The sequence below is a fragment of the Brassica rapa genome, chromosome A07 (assembly GCF_000309985.2).
Source record: "Brassica rapa cultivar Chiifu-401-42 chromosome A07, CAAS_Brap_v3.01, whole genome shotgun sequence".
In the NCBI taxonomy this organism is placed as follows: domain Eukaryota; kingdom Viridiplantae; phylum Streptophyta; class Magnoliopsida; order Brassicales; family Brassicaceae; genus Brassica; species Brassica rapa.
The window spans coordinates 9661760-9679800 of record NC_024801.2 but is presented as its reverse complement, the minus strand read 5'-3'; the positions used below and the strand labels follow the sequence as shown (position 1 = coordinate 9679800).

Below are 18041 nucleotides of genomic sequence, written 5' to 3'. Positions count from 1 at the left end.
TTGACTACAAGAAATGTAAACTCTGACGTGGAGACAACTGATTGGCCATACTGATTCCCACATTATGTTGATCCAACTTACAACAAGATTACCAAGGATGGCCCATCCACTTCTCTGAAGATGAATACAAGATGGATAGAAACTCCCCACTTGAATAATATTCATCGCATTTTGGCCTAATCGATGTTATGCGTATTAGCAACTCATAAAAGCTTGTTTATTGGATTTATTTGCTTCTTTTGTTGTTTCTAATACTGTTATTAATTGATCTAAATATATATCGTACACTAAGTATAGTTATGATCTAATCAAAGCCTTGTCCAATGAAATTGAGTGATTTTAATTGTATGTCCTACACAATCATCTCTGATTTGTTATCACAAAACGCCCCCAATCTACCTCCGGGTTGTCGGTGCTCAAATAGCAAATTGGGAATAAGATGCTATTTCTATATTTATGCATCGAATTTATGAAACCATAGAGACATAATCTTTCTATAAGAATGATCCATAGCATATTTTTTTGCGAACAAGTATGTACAATTATTTATTTGCTTAGTATGAAAATTTAGATTAGGTAGTTACTTCTTGTTTTTTTTTGTTTGCAATTAGCGACATTTACTCTTCTGAGACAAATATGTTACAAATCGCACAATCTTTTTTTTTAGTGTAATTGCACAATCTTTTTCCATTACTTTTGTGGCATACATTAATTTTAAAGATCTCCAAGCAAATATGGACTCGTAAATAAACGCAGAATCGTATGCAATCGAGAAATCATATCCATGTTGGAAACTTATACACGAATATATTTTTGATCAAAAAAAAATACACGAATATATATATATATATATATATATTAAAAATTAACCAATATAAAAACTTCAATGCTTCAGTTATGGTTGTAACATTAACTCACGAGTTAGAAATTTTGGCCACAAAGTCTCAAATTGTGGTTTAGAGAGTGTCTCACGTGAACTATCTTCGTGGCTCCGAGAGAACATCACTAACCATTTTCTTCTTCTTCTGGGTTTTCTTCCTCTAACGTGCGTTTATCAACCTTTTTGGTCGTTTATTATTAATCATTTATTAACCTTTTTCTTCAGTTTCCCGTTGTTTTCACATGTCACTTCCTCGAAAAATGACCTTTGCCACATCCTCGGTCCTCCATAGTTACTAGTCCATGTATTTTGCAGTCGTAATAAGTGACTGTAGGGACAATTTAAAATAAAAAAGTGTTTCAGAAAAAAGGGACAATTTAAAATATATCCATCATCTTAAACTTTAGATAACAAAATGTAGCTCCTTTTCACAAATATCAAAATTTAGTTTTGTAAACAAAAACACCCGAAATCTTAAACAAATAGGCCTTTTATGTGTTTGCAGCAACATTAACAAAATAGTCTGTATTTTCAAAATCAGTGAATTGATCCAACACTAATTAAGCCATATATATATATCTTGCATTATATGAGTTAAATTATTAATTTGAAGTTTAGTATAATCATAAAATCTAAACTTCAATGTTTAAACTAAATCTTAAATCCAAAATCTTCTAATTCCTAATTTAATAAAACAACAGTCCATTCTTTAGCTTTTCTAATTGTCCCTAGAACACTAAAGAAAGATAACTAAAACTATATGTGATACCTATATAATTTGGCATACAACTACAACATGAATAAAAACATATATTGGTAGATATGCATCATATCCAAAAATTAAAATCTGGCCCAGTTTTGTAAAACGTGAATAATGATCGAAATTATCAATACGACAAATTGTCGTGCTAGGAAAATAAATATACTGTTTACAATACGACAAATAAATAATCGTGAAAGATATTTATTTTTTATTCTCAGTTTCGCATTATTTGCATTTGAAAAAAAAAACGGGTTTATCTTGCAATTTTGCATTATTTGTTTCTTACTTTTGCAGACAGCTGTATCTACATCTATATATATATATGTGGAGCTTCTTCCTCTTAGAAACTCAAGTATCTTCTCCCAGATTTTACACAATTTAAGGGAATTAGAAGGTGATGGGTAACCACACAGACGCTAGAAACTTTGGCCACCGGGAAGTCACGGCGGCAGAGATGGAGTCCCTAGCCAGCTTCTGCGAAGCCGTCTTGCCTCCAGTGCCTCATCCTGAAGAACTTCTTGGCGAAGATGATCACCACCCGAACAAAGAGGCTCTCCGGTCATTTTACACAACTTGCGGGTCTCAGACTCCCGTCGCTCGCCAGGTACATGCACTTTCTCTTTTTATTGATCAAATTGTCAAAGTTCTAAATGCTCAAATTGTCAAACTTTTGGTTTTTAATACTAAAAACGTAGGCTAATTCAAACGCATTGTTAACATATAATGAGAATATATGTATATTTTAAATAATATTATTGCGTTATAAAAATATTTTCGATTTTTAGAAGATTTTCTTGCAAAGTTTTTAGACACAAACAGTAAACGAGAAAGATTCAGCTTCATTTTCGTTTGGTTACATTTAGAGAGAAGTCAAAGTATTTTGTGTAAAATTCAAAGGCTTTGGTTGTTGGATGCAGACCATTGACTTGATCATTAAACGAGGGACGATGGAAGCTTACCTTGCAACTAGACTAGTCTTGTTCCTGCTTGCTACTCGGCTTGGGACGTTACTCATTTGTGGAACGGAGTGTTTGGTCTCGAGCTGGCCTTTTGTCGAAAAATTCAGCGAGCTAACGTTGGAGAAGAGGGAAAGAGTTCTTCAGAAACAATTCAGAAACTGGTTCTTGACTCCTATTAGAGCTGCCTTCGTCTACATTAAAGTTGCCTTCCTCTTCTGTTTCTTCTCTCGGGTATGTCTCATATCCTCTGTTTTTTTCACTACATGATTTGTCCGAGTCACAAAGATTACTTGTATTTAAAAGCTAAAATATACTCCTATTAGAGCTGCCTTCGTCTACATTAAAGTTGATACTTGTGTTCGGAGCCGGTCTAAGGGATAGTGGAGACTGAAACATTCTGATGAAACATTAGCTTTGGCTTCTAAATTTTAAAAGCTAATAATATACACATGTATTATGATTCTAAATTCTAAAGTGAAAAAAAATTATTTAAATTTACCTTAAAATGGTTATGGTCCTTAAAATTCAGGACGGACCTGGTCACTTGTGTTCAATTTGGATTTAACCAATCTGAAGTCCCATCAAGATAAACAAGAAGTTCCAAAAGATCTGAAAACACTTTACCTAAACCTAACCAAACAGATATATATAGAGCTTATCTTTTACTTTTACACATTGTCTACTACACATAATCCAAAAAACCTAGAACTAATCCCCCACCAAACTGATTTATACAGATTATCTTCACTTTGGTTACTATACATAAAACAAAAGAACCTGAAAATCAGGAAATCTGTATTAAAAATCTTTATATTTCAATATGATTTTTACTGTATTGCTATAAAAGAGCTACCTATATAAAAATCTTCAAGATTTACTGAACTTGCCGTTGCTTTTGTGTAGGTTAGTTCAAATGGCGAGAACCCTGCATGGGAAGCCATAGGTTACCGCGTAAACCTCGATGAGAACAAACCTTCTGAAACTCGAAAAGAAAGACCTCTCGAGAAAGGGGTGGTGGAGACCATGAAAGAAACAGAACAAACTCTCCTCGAGTCACTTACTCAAAAGGGCCTAGAAGCAGACACAGACCACGATGCCATCAGGATCAAATGCGACGCTGTGGTGGTCGGATCCGGTTCAGGAGGAGGCGTAGCAGCTTCTGTGCTAGCAAAAGCCGGTCTGAAAGTGATTGTCATGGAGAAAGGAAGCTACTATACAGAGTCAGACTATCCTCCTTTTGAAGGTCATGGCATGGAGAAACTATATGAGAACGGAGGGATCCTCCCAAGCATCGATGGATGTCTCATGATCTTGGCTGGTGCAACTGTAGGAGGTGGATCTGCTGTGAACTGGTCTGCGTGTATCAAAACGCCCAAGTCAGTTCTTCAAGAATGGTCTGAAGATCACAAGATACCTCTCTTCGGCACCAAAGAATACGTTTCTGCTATGGACTTAGTATGGAAGAGGATGGGTGTCACGGAGACTTGTGAAAAGGAGGGTTTTCAGAACCAGGTTCTGAGGAAAGGCTGCGAGAATCTCGGTATCAATGTCCAAAACGTCGCACGTAACTCCTCGGAGAAGCATTACTGCGGGTCTTGCGGGTATGGATGCAGACAGGGAGAGAAGAAAGGAAGCGACAGGACGTGGCTTGTCGACGCTGTGAGTCACGGAGCTGTGGTTTTAACTGGATGTAAAGCGGAGAGGTTCATACTCGAAAAGAACGGTAATAAGAACCGAGGAGGCAAGAAGATGAAATGTTTGGGAGTGTTGTCTAAATCTTTAAACGGAAACATAGCCAAGAAGATCAAGATCGAAGCTAAAGTGACGGTTTCCGCGGCGGGTTCTCTTCTTACACCTCCGTTGATGATCTCTAGCGGGTTGAGAAACCGACATATCGGTAAGAACCTTCACTTACATCCTGTCCTAATGGCGTGGGGTTACTTCTCGGACAAGGAATCTTCTAGTTCCAACTTCAAGGGGAAGTCCTACGAAGGTGGGATCATAACATCAATGAGCAAAGTGTTATCAGAAGATTCAGAAGTTAGAGCCATCATAGAGACGCCAGCGCTAGGACCAGCCTCATTCTCGGTGCTATGTCCTTGGACCTCAGGGGTCGACATGAAGAAGAGAATGTCAAGATACTCAAGAACCGCGAATCTCATAACGATAGTTAGAGATCGCGGGTCAGGAGAGGTGAAAACCGAAGGCAGGATAAGCTACGTTGTGGATAAAACCGATAAAGAGAATCTCAGAGCAGGGCTTAGACAGTCGTTGAGGATACTCATTGCAGCTGGAGCAGAGGAAGTGGGAACGCACAGAAGCGACGGGCAGAAACTGGTATGCAAAGGGGTTGATGAGAAGTCGATAGAGGAGTTTTTGGACTCGGTGAGTGCAGAGGAAGGGCCAAAGGCGATGACCGAGAAATGGGGTGTGTATAGCTCAGCTCATCAGATGGGAAGCTGCAGAATAGGTGAAGATGAGAAAGAAGGTGCGTTAGATTTGAATGGAGAGAGTTGGGAAGCTGAGAGGTTGTTTGTGTGCGATGGAAGTGTGTTGCCCAGTGCTGTTGGTGTTAATCCTATGATTACTATTATGTCTACTGCTTACTGCATCTCTACAAGAATTGTAAAGTCCATGACCACCACATGCTTATCTTATTGAAGGACGTGGTTTCAGTTTACTAGTATATCATACCAGCATAAAAATATTCATGTAAGTCTACTATTATTTTCTTATAGTGGTAAGTTAATATTATACACTTAACAGTGAAATTAATGTATAACCAACAATTATTGTTTGGTACTTGTGGTGAAAATTTGTTTTATTGGTCAAGGCTATAAGCTAAGGATTGAGTCTAATCTACTGATTTTTTAAAAGTGACATTAAAACATGAATTTCTCCTTTTTTTAGCAGTTTTTTGTTGTTGTATTTTAGCAAATTTCCCAATAAACAATAGATTGGGTGATAAAGTGTTATGTAGTGAGTGACATTTTCTTTTTGGTTAGTGGTTAAACTTCCGCCTAAAGTAAGATTTAAAGTTGAGTTTCTTGAGCAAATAGAAGCATCATTCTTTATTTGAAAAGAAAAATTGAACTTAAAAACAGAAAATCGATATATGAAGTGGGAAGTTAAATTATCTTTGTTCATTTTACACTTGGAAAGTTCTACCAACAATCAAGAATCCATTAGTCCCCAGTTCTTTAAGGATAAAATGGTTACGCATTTCCGGAGTTCCCCCAAAAGTTTTCTCTAATATGGTTACATTCAATGCAAAAGCCGAAATGCTTTCCTGTATATCCTGGAACCATGGTTCATGACTAGACCCTCCAATGTAATAATCTTTGTTTAATCGTCTGAGTCCATGTCACGGAACGGCAACGGTACGGTCTTCACTGCCCTAAAGTGGCCTACATTGTTCAAATGCTCATTCTCCACTCTGTAAGGTAAACACATTTCATTGTTAATAACATTTAAAATCAAGTTTAACAGACAAATGTTCAAAACCTAGGTGAAGTTTTTACCTGTAAAAGTTCCAATGGCCTCGGCGAATGACTTCAAGGGATGCCAATAAGAAATCTAACAAATGAGACTGGACATGATTGACCCTGAATCTTACTATTGTTTCGATCCAAGCAACTCGCAATACCAAATTCACCGCCTGAACAAAATACCAAAAATAAACATCGGTTATCACCATTTAGTACAACATCTTAACTTGTGAAAGACGTTTAAATATAATTTGACTAACAATGGAGAAATAGTAGAAGTTCTTGTTCTTGAGAACAAGATCGTCCCTTAGCCATGGATTTTTGGATTTAGGGTTTAAAAGACCCCAATCCTTGACAAAGTCCCAGTATAACTGGTAAAGCGTGGCCACCACTGAGCTCACAAGCACGGCGGTTAACCACAAGTTGGTGCTTTCTCTTGCATAGGTTATGCGGACTCCGGCTGCAACCATTGCTGAAACGTATTTCCCCATGTTGACTAAGTGGTCAGTGTTTGATTCGTCCCACCATCTCCTTATGCACTGTAAATTATATGTCAATACTGTGAAATGAAAAGTTTGGAAGGGATTTGATTTAAAAGAACGAAAAAACCTAAATGAGCTTACTTGCATGGCACGCCAGAAGTAAGGTGAGAAAGAGATTAAATAAGCAAGTTCTCTGTAGATTCTTCCGTTTTTGCAGGTATTGTATTCGTGTGTTCGAAAGCTTTGAGCCATGAAGTAACACGCAGTTGACTCTAAATGTCTCAGCAAAGGAATCTGAATTGAACATAAATAAGTCAGAACACGATTAGTGGGTTAATTATCAACTAATTTCTGTTTAATCACCACTAATTGAAGTTGAATCAGTTGATTACCTGGCTAGTAAGTTGATCAGCCATGAAAAAGTCAACCATCAAAACCTGTTTTGTACAAAAACCCATTTTAAAAAATCAAGTTCCTGGGGATTTCTTGTGGTGGAAGTAACCAAGACATCTCCAGTTATATATACCTTGTAGAAAGGTGAGCAAACGATGTTCCGTAATATTCGAATGAAGCAGAATCTTGTTGGCCGATAAAATGCGTCGAAGGGGCATATCAACACACAAATGAATATCTGTCATACATCTAAAAAAAATTAGCGATTGCGGTTGAAGCACGTTATATGATAAATCAACTAACAAATTGATTTACCAGGAGGAGGACGCCAGGAATTGTATCGACCTGGTTGGCCGAGAAACCGGCGGCACGGAGGATGAGATGGATGACCATAGCACCCACGACTGCGGTCATAAACGTTGTTCCCATGAGAAACGCATCTCGGTAACGCAACGCTGTGGTTGGTGAGAACTCGAATATAAACGTGTAGTTTATCCTCGTGCTCTTCCACATAAACAGATTGCATCCGTACATGAACATGTGCAGACTCAGCAACGCAAAAACACTGCGTTACAAAAAATAAATAAATCAAATTATCAAAATAGTAACACAATTTTCTAATTATTGAGTTATTTAGTAGATACATCATGTGTTCTTTAATTAACCATATAAAGTATAAGTAAAATACCTGAAAACAGGATAAACAGTCTCCATATATGAAACTTGAGCACCAGACGTGAATATTCCAGAAAGATGGGCTAGTATTATGTAAATACTAAACAATGAGACAAAGCAACCTGTGAATAATCCTGCAACAAAGAACACAGTTTCATTTTGTTAACACAGTTCACGGTGGAATGTTTTTTTGGGTTTATTCATGTTGGAACATCCCTTATATATAACATAAATAATAAAAGGGGTAAAAACAAAGAGAAAATTCAGAATAGTAAAATTATGTTCAAAAAGAAAATTCAGAATAGTACCAACAAAGAAAGTGACCATGTGAGAATCTTTCTGCTGGTGGGGTCTCAAGAATTTCATGGCCTTTTTCCTGTCACTGTTTGCGAAGTGCTTTGTGAATATGGACTCCACTTCGTCCATGAGTCTTACCACCTTATGTTTATTTTAATCAAAACCACCAATTATGTTTAGTCTTTTTATAAAGTGGTTTACTATGACATTAAAATATGTATAGTCCTTTTATTTCACTCATATACAATACCTTATCAGAGCTGGTAAATTGCGATCTCTTTACGACTTTAAGATAACTTGATGATGCTTGCTGACCAGAAACCTGTTGGTCCATAAACTAATGTTCATTATTAAGCACTAAATCCTCCTTTTATTCAAATAATAATTTTAGTTGATCATCGTAACTAGTCAGCTAACGAATAAAGCTTGTATATAAATATATGCTTTTACCTTGTCGAATTTCTTCAATATTTTTGTAAAAGCTATCATATTCAGTGAACTGCGAAAATATAATATATCAAAGCAAGAATTAGAAATCACATGATCACGACATAAAATACACTAAAATGGTAAGATATTGAATTGGTAATGAATATACCTGTAAGTCTTCAACAAGCCAAGACCTCTGTAGAGCTCAACAAAGGCTTTACGTATCATCTTCTCTGCGCATTGAATCTTCTTCCGGGTGATGAAATCCCCTCCGCCGCTTCTCGGGTTGTTAACAAGCTCCTCCCAGAGAACCGATGTGGCCGTTGCGATGGATCTTGCACCGCCACCGTCAGCTCCTGCCACGGCGTCTGGAATGTCGACACGGAGAGACATTTTGGGTTTGCCTCCTTTTGTTTTGGTCCTCGTTGCAGAGTTTATGAAATTCACACCGTTCCTCTCCAATGCCTCTATGATTTCGTCAGTTCTTGATGTTTCACTTTGTGTCTCACTTAATTCTCCTGGAGACCCTAAAAAGAAAACATGTAAAAAATAAAGCATTTACATGTTTTGTTACCTAACAACAAAAGACACAAGCTCTAATTAAAGAGAAGAATAGTTTTTATTATTAGGGATAAATGTTCCACATCGGATATTGGAAGAGATCCTTAGCAATATATAAAATATATGAACTACTACACTTAGTACCATACATCTTATATATTGCTAAGTATCTCTTCCAATATCCGATGTGAGACATTTATCCATAATATTTATTTGTCAATCTTTTCACGTAGAGATCATCTTTTGTCGGTCCATTCTTATTTTCTTCCAACCAATTTTTCTGTTTACGTATAGAGTCGATTTGTGTTCTCATGTTCTTGTCGGCCATTGAATATGCGTCGACATAAAAGCTTAAAACTAGTATTAAAAATCTTTCATTATTTTTGCCTCTTCGAGTTTTGCATTCCCCACACAAGATTTATAAGTTATAACAAACGTTGTCATTTCAATAGCCAATATTTATATCCTGTGTGAAAAATCATAGGAAAATATATATTTTGGTTTAGGACATTAAATAAACCTGGTTTTCTTTTTACTAGCCGCACTACGTAAATCGGCCTTTAGGACATGCACTTTTGTGGTTTCTAATGGGTACAGCATAACTCAGATAATATAAATGGCAGCCTTTAAGAGTCTATGTCAACATGAGTAATTAACTAAATACCCTCAATCTGACCTAACTTGTGTTAAAAACCTTAAAAAAAGACTGACCTGCAGAGAAATCAGAGTTTCGCGCAGAAGAATTGAAGGAGCGATGTGAATTTGAACCAGAAAGGTTTCTCTTCTTCCGATCACTTAGGATCTGTTTGAGTTCTGCAAGAATGTCTAACTGTTTCTTGAGATTCTCTCCTCTTCCTACAAATTCTGTCTCTTTGGACTTGTGAAACTGATTCACTTTGTTTAGCTCTTCATCCAATCTTGCGAAGAAGACTTTAACCTGAAGTATAACAAAAAGCAGTCAGACACTTAAATCAAATAATTAATTATATTTTAATCGTAATAAAAGCTAAAAAGTAGTTTTAATTTGACTATCTTCATTAGGATGCAGAAAGTGGCTGTTATGCAATTTAGACTAGCAGTAGCAATAAAGCACACTATTTATGCGATATATAGGCCATTTATGTGTTGGTGATGCTTTTCCAAAGTAGTACAGTATGAAATAAGAATCCTTAATACTTACTCTTTTGTCAAAAAAAAAAAGAATCCTTAATATTAATACGAACAACTATATATATGTATTTTTTTTTTTTGCAAACATAAATATATGTAATTATACCTCGTCTTCTTCGGAAAACAACTGAACAAGCTCAGTTTGGTAAATTTCCTCGACATCATCCCCATTTTCTGAGCTTTTTCTTCTCCTCACCTGTTAATCCGCGAAAACAACATAATAATATTAATTTCATGTAGTTTTTTTTTTTTGCAGCAAAAAACTATTCTATTACTGAAACTTGAGGTGGTCTGGGTAACCAAACCGGAATAAAAAGACCTATAAAACATAAATGTCGATGTAAAGAACGTGCATTCCTAGTTAACGAATCTGTCATTTTGCATCCTTGGGAAGTAGTTTAACCCAACAAACCATGTAAATATCATATTTCTTTTTTTGATTTTTTTCTTATACGTGTCATTGCATTGAATTGAATGTTTTATGAGGGTGGTGACTTGTGAGTTTGTTATGTCTTTATATATTTTTTCGTCACGATGGTTTCGTGAGATATCACAATCTTCACAACCGTTTTTCGCTTCCTTGTTTCGCGAGACTATGAAGAAAAACCCATCTTGTTTTAGAATTAGCGGTCACAAGTTCTAAGATGTAGAGTAACAAAGTCTAATAAGCAATTATTTTCCGCAAAAATATATGCATCGAAAATTTAATAGTTAATTTATAGCCCGTTTTTCTAAGTTTAGGAAACAAGTGAAACGATATATGGTCTCAATCATGTGTTTAATGATAGTTTTCCTAATAAGACAAACAAATATATGTAAATTTTACGTATAAGGTACACACACAAAACTTTAGAAAGATTTCCCGATTTGCGCTACACGACTTAACATATTGATTTTTTACTCAACCATATCAAATATGTACTATTTACATATCTCACTCAAGAACTTTAAAAAATGTCGAAAGCAATTCTTAAAAAATAAGAAGTGAAAATCAGATTTTTTTATAATGCGCAGTCTGTAGACAAAGCAGACTCAACCGGTAATTATGACGCGTAAACAAAGACGAGAAAAGAATAGGAATGGAAAATACAAAGACGTATGCAAACACAAACTCCATACAATCATAAGACAAAAAACAATGACGCTTAAATAATATAAATCAATACGTTTACGTTCTCTAAAAAATCGTATTCCAGATTTGCTAAGCTAAAGATATGAGTAAAGTAAACACAACTAATCTACAGTATTATCTATTTCCACACATCCAAGACATACCGTTTCAATAAGTATAATAATCTTCTCAGCAATGAGCATTTATACATGATTCCGATTACTTATTTTTGGTTAATAGTATAATTAATCATTCTCACAGACAGGAGGATCAAGCATGTTTTCCTCAAGAGAATTAAAGTAGAGCATTGATTAAAAACAATTAATTACCTCAAGAATCTCTGGTGTTTCTGAGGAGGAAAACAGTTTATCCGAGAAGGTCCTTGCCAAGTTGCGAACCGGCTGGAACAGAGATAGACCACAATAAGGATGATGAGCAATGGGGTAAAGAGAAGCCGGTTTTGGTTTACGAGAGATTTTGATTTTCTTGATTTGTTTTTTTAGTAGACAATAATTAACAAATGCCTCTTTCCACTCCGGTATGAGTTGAGCCTCTAACTCCTTGGAGAACTTCACCATCCTCTTTGCATATAATGACTTCCCTTTTGATTAAAGATATGTTAATCTTGTGACTCGGAAGAAATCAAAACGTGAAGGAGAAAGAAAGAAAGAGAGAGAGAATGGTTTAATGTGTAAGAGAAGCATTAAGAGGGAAAGATGATTGTTTGTATATATAGAGGGAAAGAGAGATATAGACGTGTAGAGAAGATGAATTGAGTTTTCTCTTTTTGGTTTTCGCACTAATTTACCTAATGGAGATGTATCTTTTTCACACACATGGTTTGCAGCTACGAGCCGATTTAACTTTTTATGCGATTTGTTAAAGAGATTAAAATAATGTAAAGGGGAAAAATGGAAATGTAAATATTTTTTTTAATTAAATTGCTTGGCCCTTATTGCGAGCTTAATTACACTCACTTGTATATATAGATTTGAATATAACGCACTCAATAATATTAAGGAATTATAAAGATGTGAGTAGTGCAGCTCGTCACTAATCATACACACAAATACACACTTCTATTGCATTCGAACATGATCATACTTAAATTTATCTTGCACACATTTTTCTAGAAAATAATATTTAAATACATTAGACCATCATTAACCCCAATTTCTTAACTAGGGTTCTTAGCTTCGGCTAATAGACGGTTCTTAGATTTTTTTAGATTTTAACTATAAAAAATTAAGAATCGTCTTTTAAATAAGATATATAAGAGCCGACGTTTGGCCAAAAAATATAAAAACAAAAAACAAAAAAATATCAAATCATGAGCTAAAAATCTCGGCTAAAAGATCACGGTTAATGATGTCCTTAGACATATGAATCTCTCCATCTATAATATGATCCATGATGTAATATTACGTGTAACAAGTAGCTTTTTATATGAATCGTAACACATTAACCTAGGGGCTGTGTTCCAATATTGTTGTTTTGTTAATCGAGTACCAAACGATTAGCACTACAAACCTTACATAACAATTATAAATGTTTCAAGATTAGTTTATAGTTTTGACTAAACAAAATTTCATTTCTATTCAAATATATAAATATTCCAATGTCACTGAAGCTGCATTTAGGTAATCTATGTTATTATATTCACACGTATAAACACCTTTTGTTCCTGTAAAATTACACCATTCATAAGGGATTAATTTTCCTTTCCATTCTTCCTCATTCTTTTTTTTTAAAGAATAATAGAATAAAATTATTTCTAACTATATATTTGGGAAAAAACAATCATTCCCACTCATTTCTATTATTTTATTCTTCTTCATTCCTTTCATATTTGTTCTTAGGGTTCTTAAAATGGTCACTAGTCAGAGCCTAAAAAGTTCCATGTGTTTACATTTTGTGAAATTTATAAAATACAAAACTTATGGATTTCTTTTGTTGGTAATAATCTTGAAGTTAACTTAGGGTCCAAGTTACACTAATCCTAATCGAGATGTGTTTAGGACAATAGGTTTTACTAATGTGTTTAGGAAATTAAATCTCTATATAAGAAGATGCTGAGTTGTGGCATGAACTTCTGAGTTTTAGAGATTGATTGTCAAACGTTTCAAAGCAATAGTAGAGAAGGAGACGAATGCAACAATAAAAACGTTTAGAAAAAATAGAGGGTGAAAGTTTACAAGCATTGAATCAGTAGTTTTTGCGAGTTATATGGAATCCTACTTAGCTGCTCCATACATGCCTCAACAAAGCAGAGCGGTGGAGAAGCGAAATAGAACGTTGTTAGAGATGACAAGAAGTATTCTCAAACACATGGAGGTACCAAACTATCTTTGGGGATAAGCCATGCGTCACTCAACATATTTGATAAAAAGAGTTGCAACAAAGACATTGGCGTCACTAACTCCGTATGAAGCATACAAAGGAAGAAAACCAAGCATAAAACACTTACGAGTGTTTTGATATCGGATACACCAAGACTGAGGCAAGAAACGTAAAGAAGCTTGATGGCATAACCCAAATTCTTGTGCATCTAGGAATTGAACCCGACTCGAAGGCATATAGGATGTTTGATCCTGTGAGTAGAAAAATCCCAGTTAGCAGAGATGTCATTTTCGAAGAAGATAGAAGATGGAAGTGGAGAAACCTTCTTGATCACGAAACCGTGGAGAAACTAAGGTCATCTCCAACAAGACACCAAATCACCAAATTTGGTGTGATTTCATCTCCAACAAGACACCAAATTTGACACCATCCAACCAAATTTGGTGTAATGTGAATAGTGTTACACCAAATTTAGTGTAACACTATTCATCACACCAAATCTTTAAAATGTATATTTTAGTATGTTTCATTTAATAATATAGTTCAATTATTATCCAATTTGTAATTAAACATTAATATATTGTATTATTTTTATTTTAAATTTATTTTTACATAATTAAAATACTAAATTTTTATTTTTTATTCTTATTTTCAAAATAAATCACTAAATGACTATTATCATTCATCATTTACAAGTAAGAAAAAATAAATAATAATATAAATGTGATAAAATAATTATTTATCAATTAAAAATAATATACAATAAAAAAATTGAAAACATCAAATAATATATAATATTACTTTTGGTGTAAAATTTAGTGTCATTGTTGGAGATGACAACAAATTATAACACCAAAACACCAAATTTGGTGTAATTTTAACACCAAATTTGGTGTGATTGTTGTAGATGCTCTAAGGCAGTTAAAAGTCACTTTCAGTGTCTATGGGAATCAAGGCATAAAAGATAATATCAAGGAACCAGAGGCAGATAATACCGACGATAATGAAGAAGGAGAGGATAACCAATTCGATGATTCCCCAACAAACATCGAAGAAGAAACAGAGCAAGTACAAGTAAGAAGATCAACAAGACTAAGTAAAAAACCATGATATCTAGATGATTACATACATCTTTCTGCCAAATAAGGAGAATGTCTATTATTACTATTGTTGAATGAGAAACCATGGGATTTTGAATCAGCCATGGAAGAGAAGGTATGGCGAGATGCATGTGCTAGTGAGATAAAATCAATCGTTAAAGCAACACATGGAGCCTGGTCGAGTTACCTAAAGGAGCAAAGACGATTGGTCTGAAGTGGATATTAAAAATCAAACGCAATGCTGATGGGAGCATAAACAAACATAAGTCGAGATTAGTGGCTAAAGGCTACATTCAACGACATGGCATAGATTCTGAAAAAGGTTTTGCTCCTGTTGCGCGTATGGAAAAGGTGCGATTTATCATTGCTCTAGCATCATCAAACAGAAAGAAAAAATTCACCACTTAGACGTCAAGACCGCTTTTCTTCATGAAGACTTGAAGGAAGAAGTTTACGTAAGCCAACCAGAAGGGTTCAAGATCAAAGGAAGTGAGGATAATGTATACAAACTTCAAAAAGCTTTGTATAGTTTAAAACATGCACCGAGAGCATGGAATGGGAAGCTTAACTGTATTCTCCGATAACTAAAGTTTGAAAAAATGCTCGAAGGAACCTTCCTTATACCGAAAGTACGAGATCAAACTAGTTTGGTGGCAGTATATGTTGATGATTTACTTGTTACCCGCTCGGATCTAGACGTCATACATGAGTTCAAGCAAGAAATGAATGCAAATTTTGGCATGACCTCGGCCTACTAACTTATTATCTAGGTATTGAAGTGTTTCAACACAAAGAAAGGATAACATTGAAGCAAGAAATATATGCTAGAAAGATATTGAGTGAAACCGGCATGGATGAGTGTAATGCAGTGCACGTTCCAATGGAACTTGGGTTGAAACTAATCAAAAGCCAGTTAGAACAGAGCATAAACGAGAAGGAGTATCGAAAGAACATCGGGTGCTTGTGCTATTTTATACACACTCGGCCAGACCTTGTGTTTTGTGTCGGGTTACTGAGCAGATATATGCATGATCCAAAGGTGTCTCACGGTGCAGCATTAAAACAAATACTAAGGTATTTAAAGGGCTCTGTCTCGCTTGGTTTCGTATTCAAACGAGTGGATAAACTCGAGTTGATTGGATACAGTGATTCAAGCCATAACATTGATGAAGATGATGGAAGCAACACCACATCACACATATTTTATTTGAGTGAGTGTCCGATTTCTTGGTGTTCTCAAAAACAAGAAACTGTGGCTCTATCCTCATGTGAAGCAGAATTTGTGGCTGCGACTGAAGCTGCCAAACAAGATATATGGCTCCAAGAACTCCTAGAAGAAGTAACCGAGAAACCGTGCAAAAGAGTAGTGATTCATCTCGACAACAAATCTGCAATATCACTCACAAGGAATCATGTATTCACGGCCGAAGCAAGCATATATAGCGTTATCACTTCATAAGGGAATGCATTGAAAACAATCAAGTGGACGTCCAACATATTCCGGGCAATGAACAAAAGGTTAACAGTCTTACTAAGGCACTTGGTGGAATCAAATTCAAAGAGATGAGAGAACTTGTTGGAGTTCAAAATTAAGGGGGAGAATTTGTCAATAATCTTGAAGTTAACTTGGGATCCAAGTTACACTAATCCTAATCGATATATGTTTAGGACAATAGGTTTTACTAATGTGTTTAGGAAATTATATCTCTATATAAGAAGATGCTGAATTCTGTTCTGGCATGAACTTTTGAGTTTTAGAAACTGATTGTCAGAGCTTAAGATTTTGAGTTATTTCTTTAATGATTATTCTTTATTGTGTGATCATACAATCTTTAAAGCTTATGTCTTTGAAAGTATAAACATTTTCACATTATTATAAAACAAAAGCGTAAAGCCAAACACAAATACGGACAAAAGAAAACCACGGCGACCATATATAGTCCTTACGGAATGCATCAAATTAGTGACTGATGCATGTAATATGAAATTGTCGACCAAAAAACATTTTCACAATAAATTATCTACGTTAAACTCGTCTTCCATTATTTTTAACATTAAATTTTATCAAAGCATATCACTAATATTAGTTACACTTTGATCTCTTTTTCACTACTCAAGAAGGGAAGTTATAAATTATACTATTTGTAGTAGACTAATACTTAAGAGTCAAACTGACAGATGTAACAAGAGCAAGTACGTAAATGTAACTGTATGCAACTAACTATACAGTTACTAGGAGTTTCCCGTAAATCGTGTGGGGAACATCTTCTGGATCGAAGCCTAAGAATATAAGCGGCCACACGTGCATCAAATTTGCTTGGATAGGATATTGAACCGAAATTCTACCAGTTAGCGCTCTAAAATACGGATCCTCAACAATCCCGCCACCACGAACGAGCTGTGAAATCCTCTTTTACTTCACTTTTTTTTCAAACTTAGTTAAATATTTATGGAAAGTAGTATAGAGTCGTGGTAGAATAGTTATGAGACTTGTGAAGTGGTACAACTCGTGGAAGTAAAGGTGGTCTCTCCATGACCAGTGACGTGGAACAACAAAATATAAAATCTTTATCGGAGCTTATCTCTTACTTCGCTTCTTTGTTGTATTGATGTATGGCGTAATCCATACGTGTAGTTCATAACTATATACAAGAAGCAATATACCCTTTTTGTATGGAACAAAATTCAGATAGAATATTTTTCTATTTAATGATTACTGTAATAGGTTAAATATTTGAATTAGTCAATATTACACTTCACTAATAATCGTAGATACACATTAGAAATCGATATCGATGCAACAGAAAATGTGCAAAAAAAAAACAAAGAAAATTCAACTATCTATCAATGATTTTTTATTTAACAAACCATGTACGTACTTATAATGAGATAAATCAAATCATTTATTTATTTATTGATTTCAAAATTTCAACGTTTCAAATCTTTCATAGTCAAGTACATTATAATCAACAATCAGCATGTAGAAGAGAATATATATAAATCTGAAAATAAAATTTCACTACCATTACATTTATCACATTCCATAATCATACCCTAGGATATCACTAAGAAAATTTATGTCACAAATATAGGCTTCGAATGGTAACCAGCTTCCCGCCCCGCAGTTAACAGTTACAAAAATCTCTATATATATTCTATATCTATACATTTTTATAACTGTTAGAACCGCACCGCAATTAAACCGCTTGTCCCGCACCGCTCAACCCGCAGTCACCATTCGGAGCCATAGACGCTAAGGATCAAAATGACCAAAATGTTTCATTAAAGAGGTAAATATATACTTATACCCATAGGGTTAACTAATCCAAACCTTAGGATTTAGAGTTAAGGGGTGGGATTTGTGATTGAGATTTAAAATTTTATAAAATAAAA

At 35.0% G+C, this 18041-nt stretch overlaps 2 protein-coding genes across 3 annotated transcripts; one reads left to right on the top strand and one right to left on the bottom strand.

Annotated features, from left to right (window-relative positions):
• The first annotated feature begins 1901 nt into the window (after positions 1–1901).
• On the top strand, positions 1902–5488 carry LOC103828743 (long-chain-alcohol oxidase FAO3). The gene is made up of 3 exons (XM_009104373.3): positions 1902–2247; positions 2561–2833; positions 3506–5488. The coding sequence occupies exons 1-3, from the start codon at positions 2041–2043 to the stop codon at positions 5261–5263; spliced, it is 2238 nt and encodes a 745-aa protein (XP_009102621.1). The 5' UTR covers positions 1902–2040; the 3' UTR covers positions 5264–5488.
• A 208-nt stretch (positions 5489–5696) lies between these two features.
• LOC103828742 (phosphate transporter PHO1) lies at positions 5697–17897 on the bottom strand. Of its 2 annotated transcripts, none has more exons than XM_009104372.2 (15): positions 11538–17897; positions 10204–10293; positions 9639–9864; positions 8536–8884; positions 8388–8436; positions 8188–8259; positions 7949–8078; positions 7654–7774; positions 7281–7530; positions 7099–7203; positions 6965–7009; positions 6714–6866; positions 6351–6629; positions 6124–6260; positions 5697–6038 (listed from the first exon to the last, which is right to left on the bottom strand). In XM_009104372.2, exons 1-15 carry the CDS (start codon positions 11784–11786, stop codon positions 5948–5950), a joined length of 2346 nt encoding a protein of 781 aa, XP_009102620.1. In that variant the 5' UTR covers positions 11787–17897; the 3' UTR covers positions 5697–5947. The 2 variants fall into 2 exon arrangements, with proteins under 2 accessions (XP_009102620.1, XP_009102619.1); XM_009104371.2 differs by having other exon boundaries at positions 5713–6038; positions 8536–8893; positions 11538–17894.
• Positions 17898–18041: the final 144 nt, after the last annotated feature.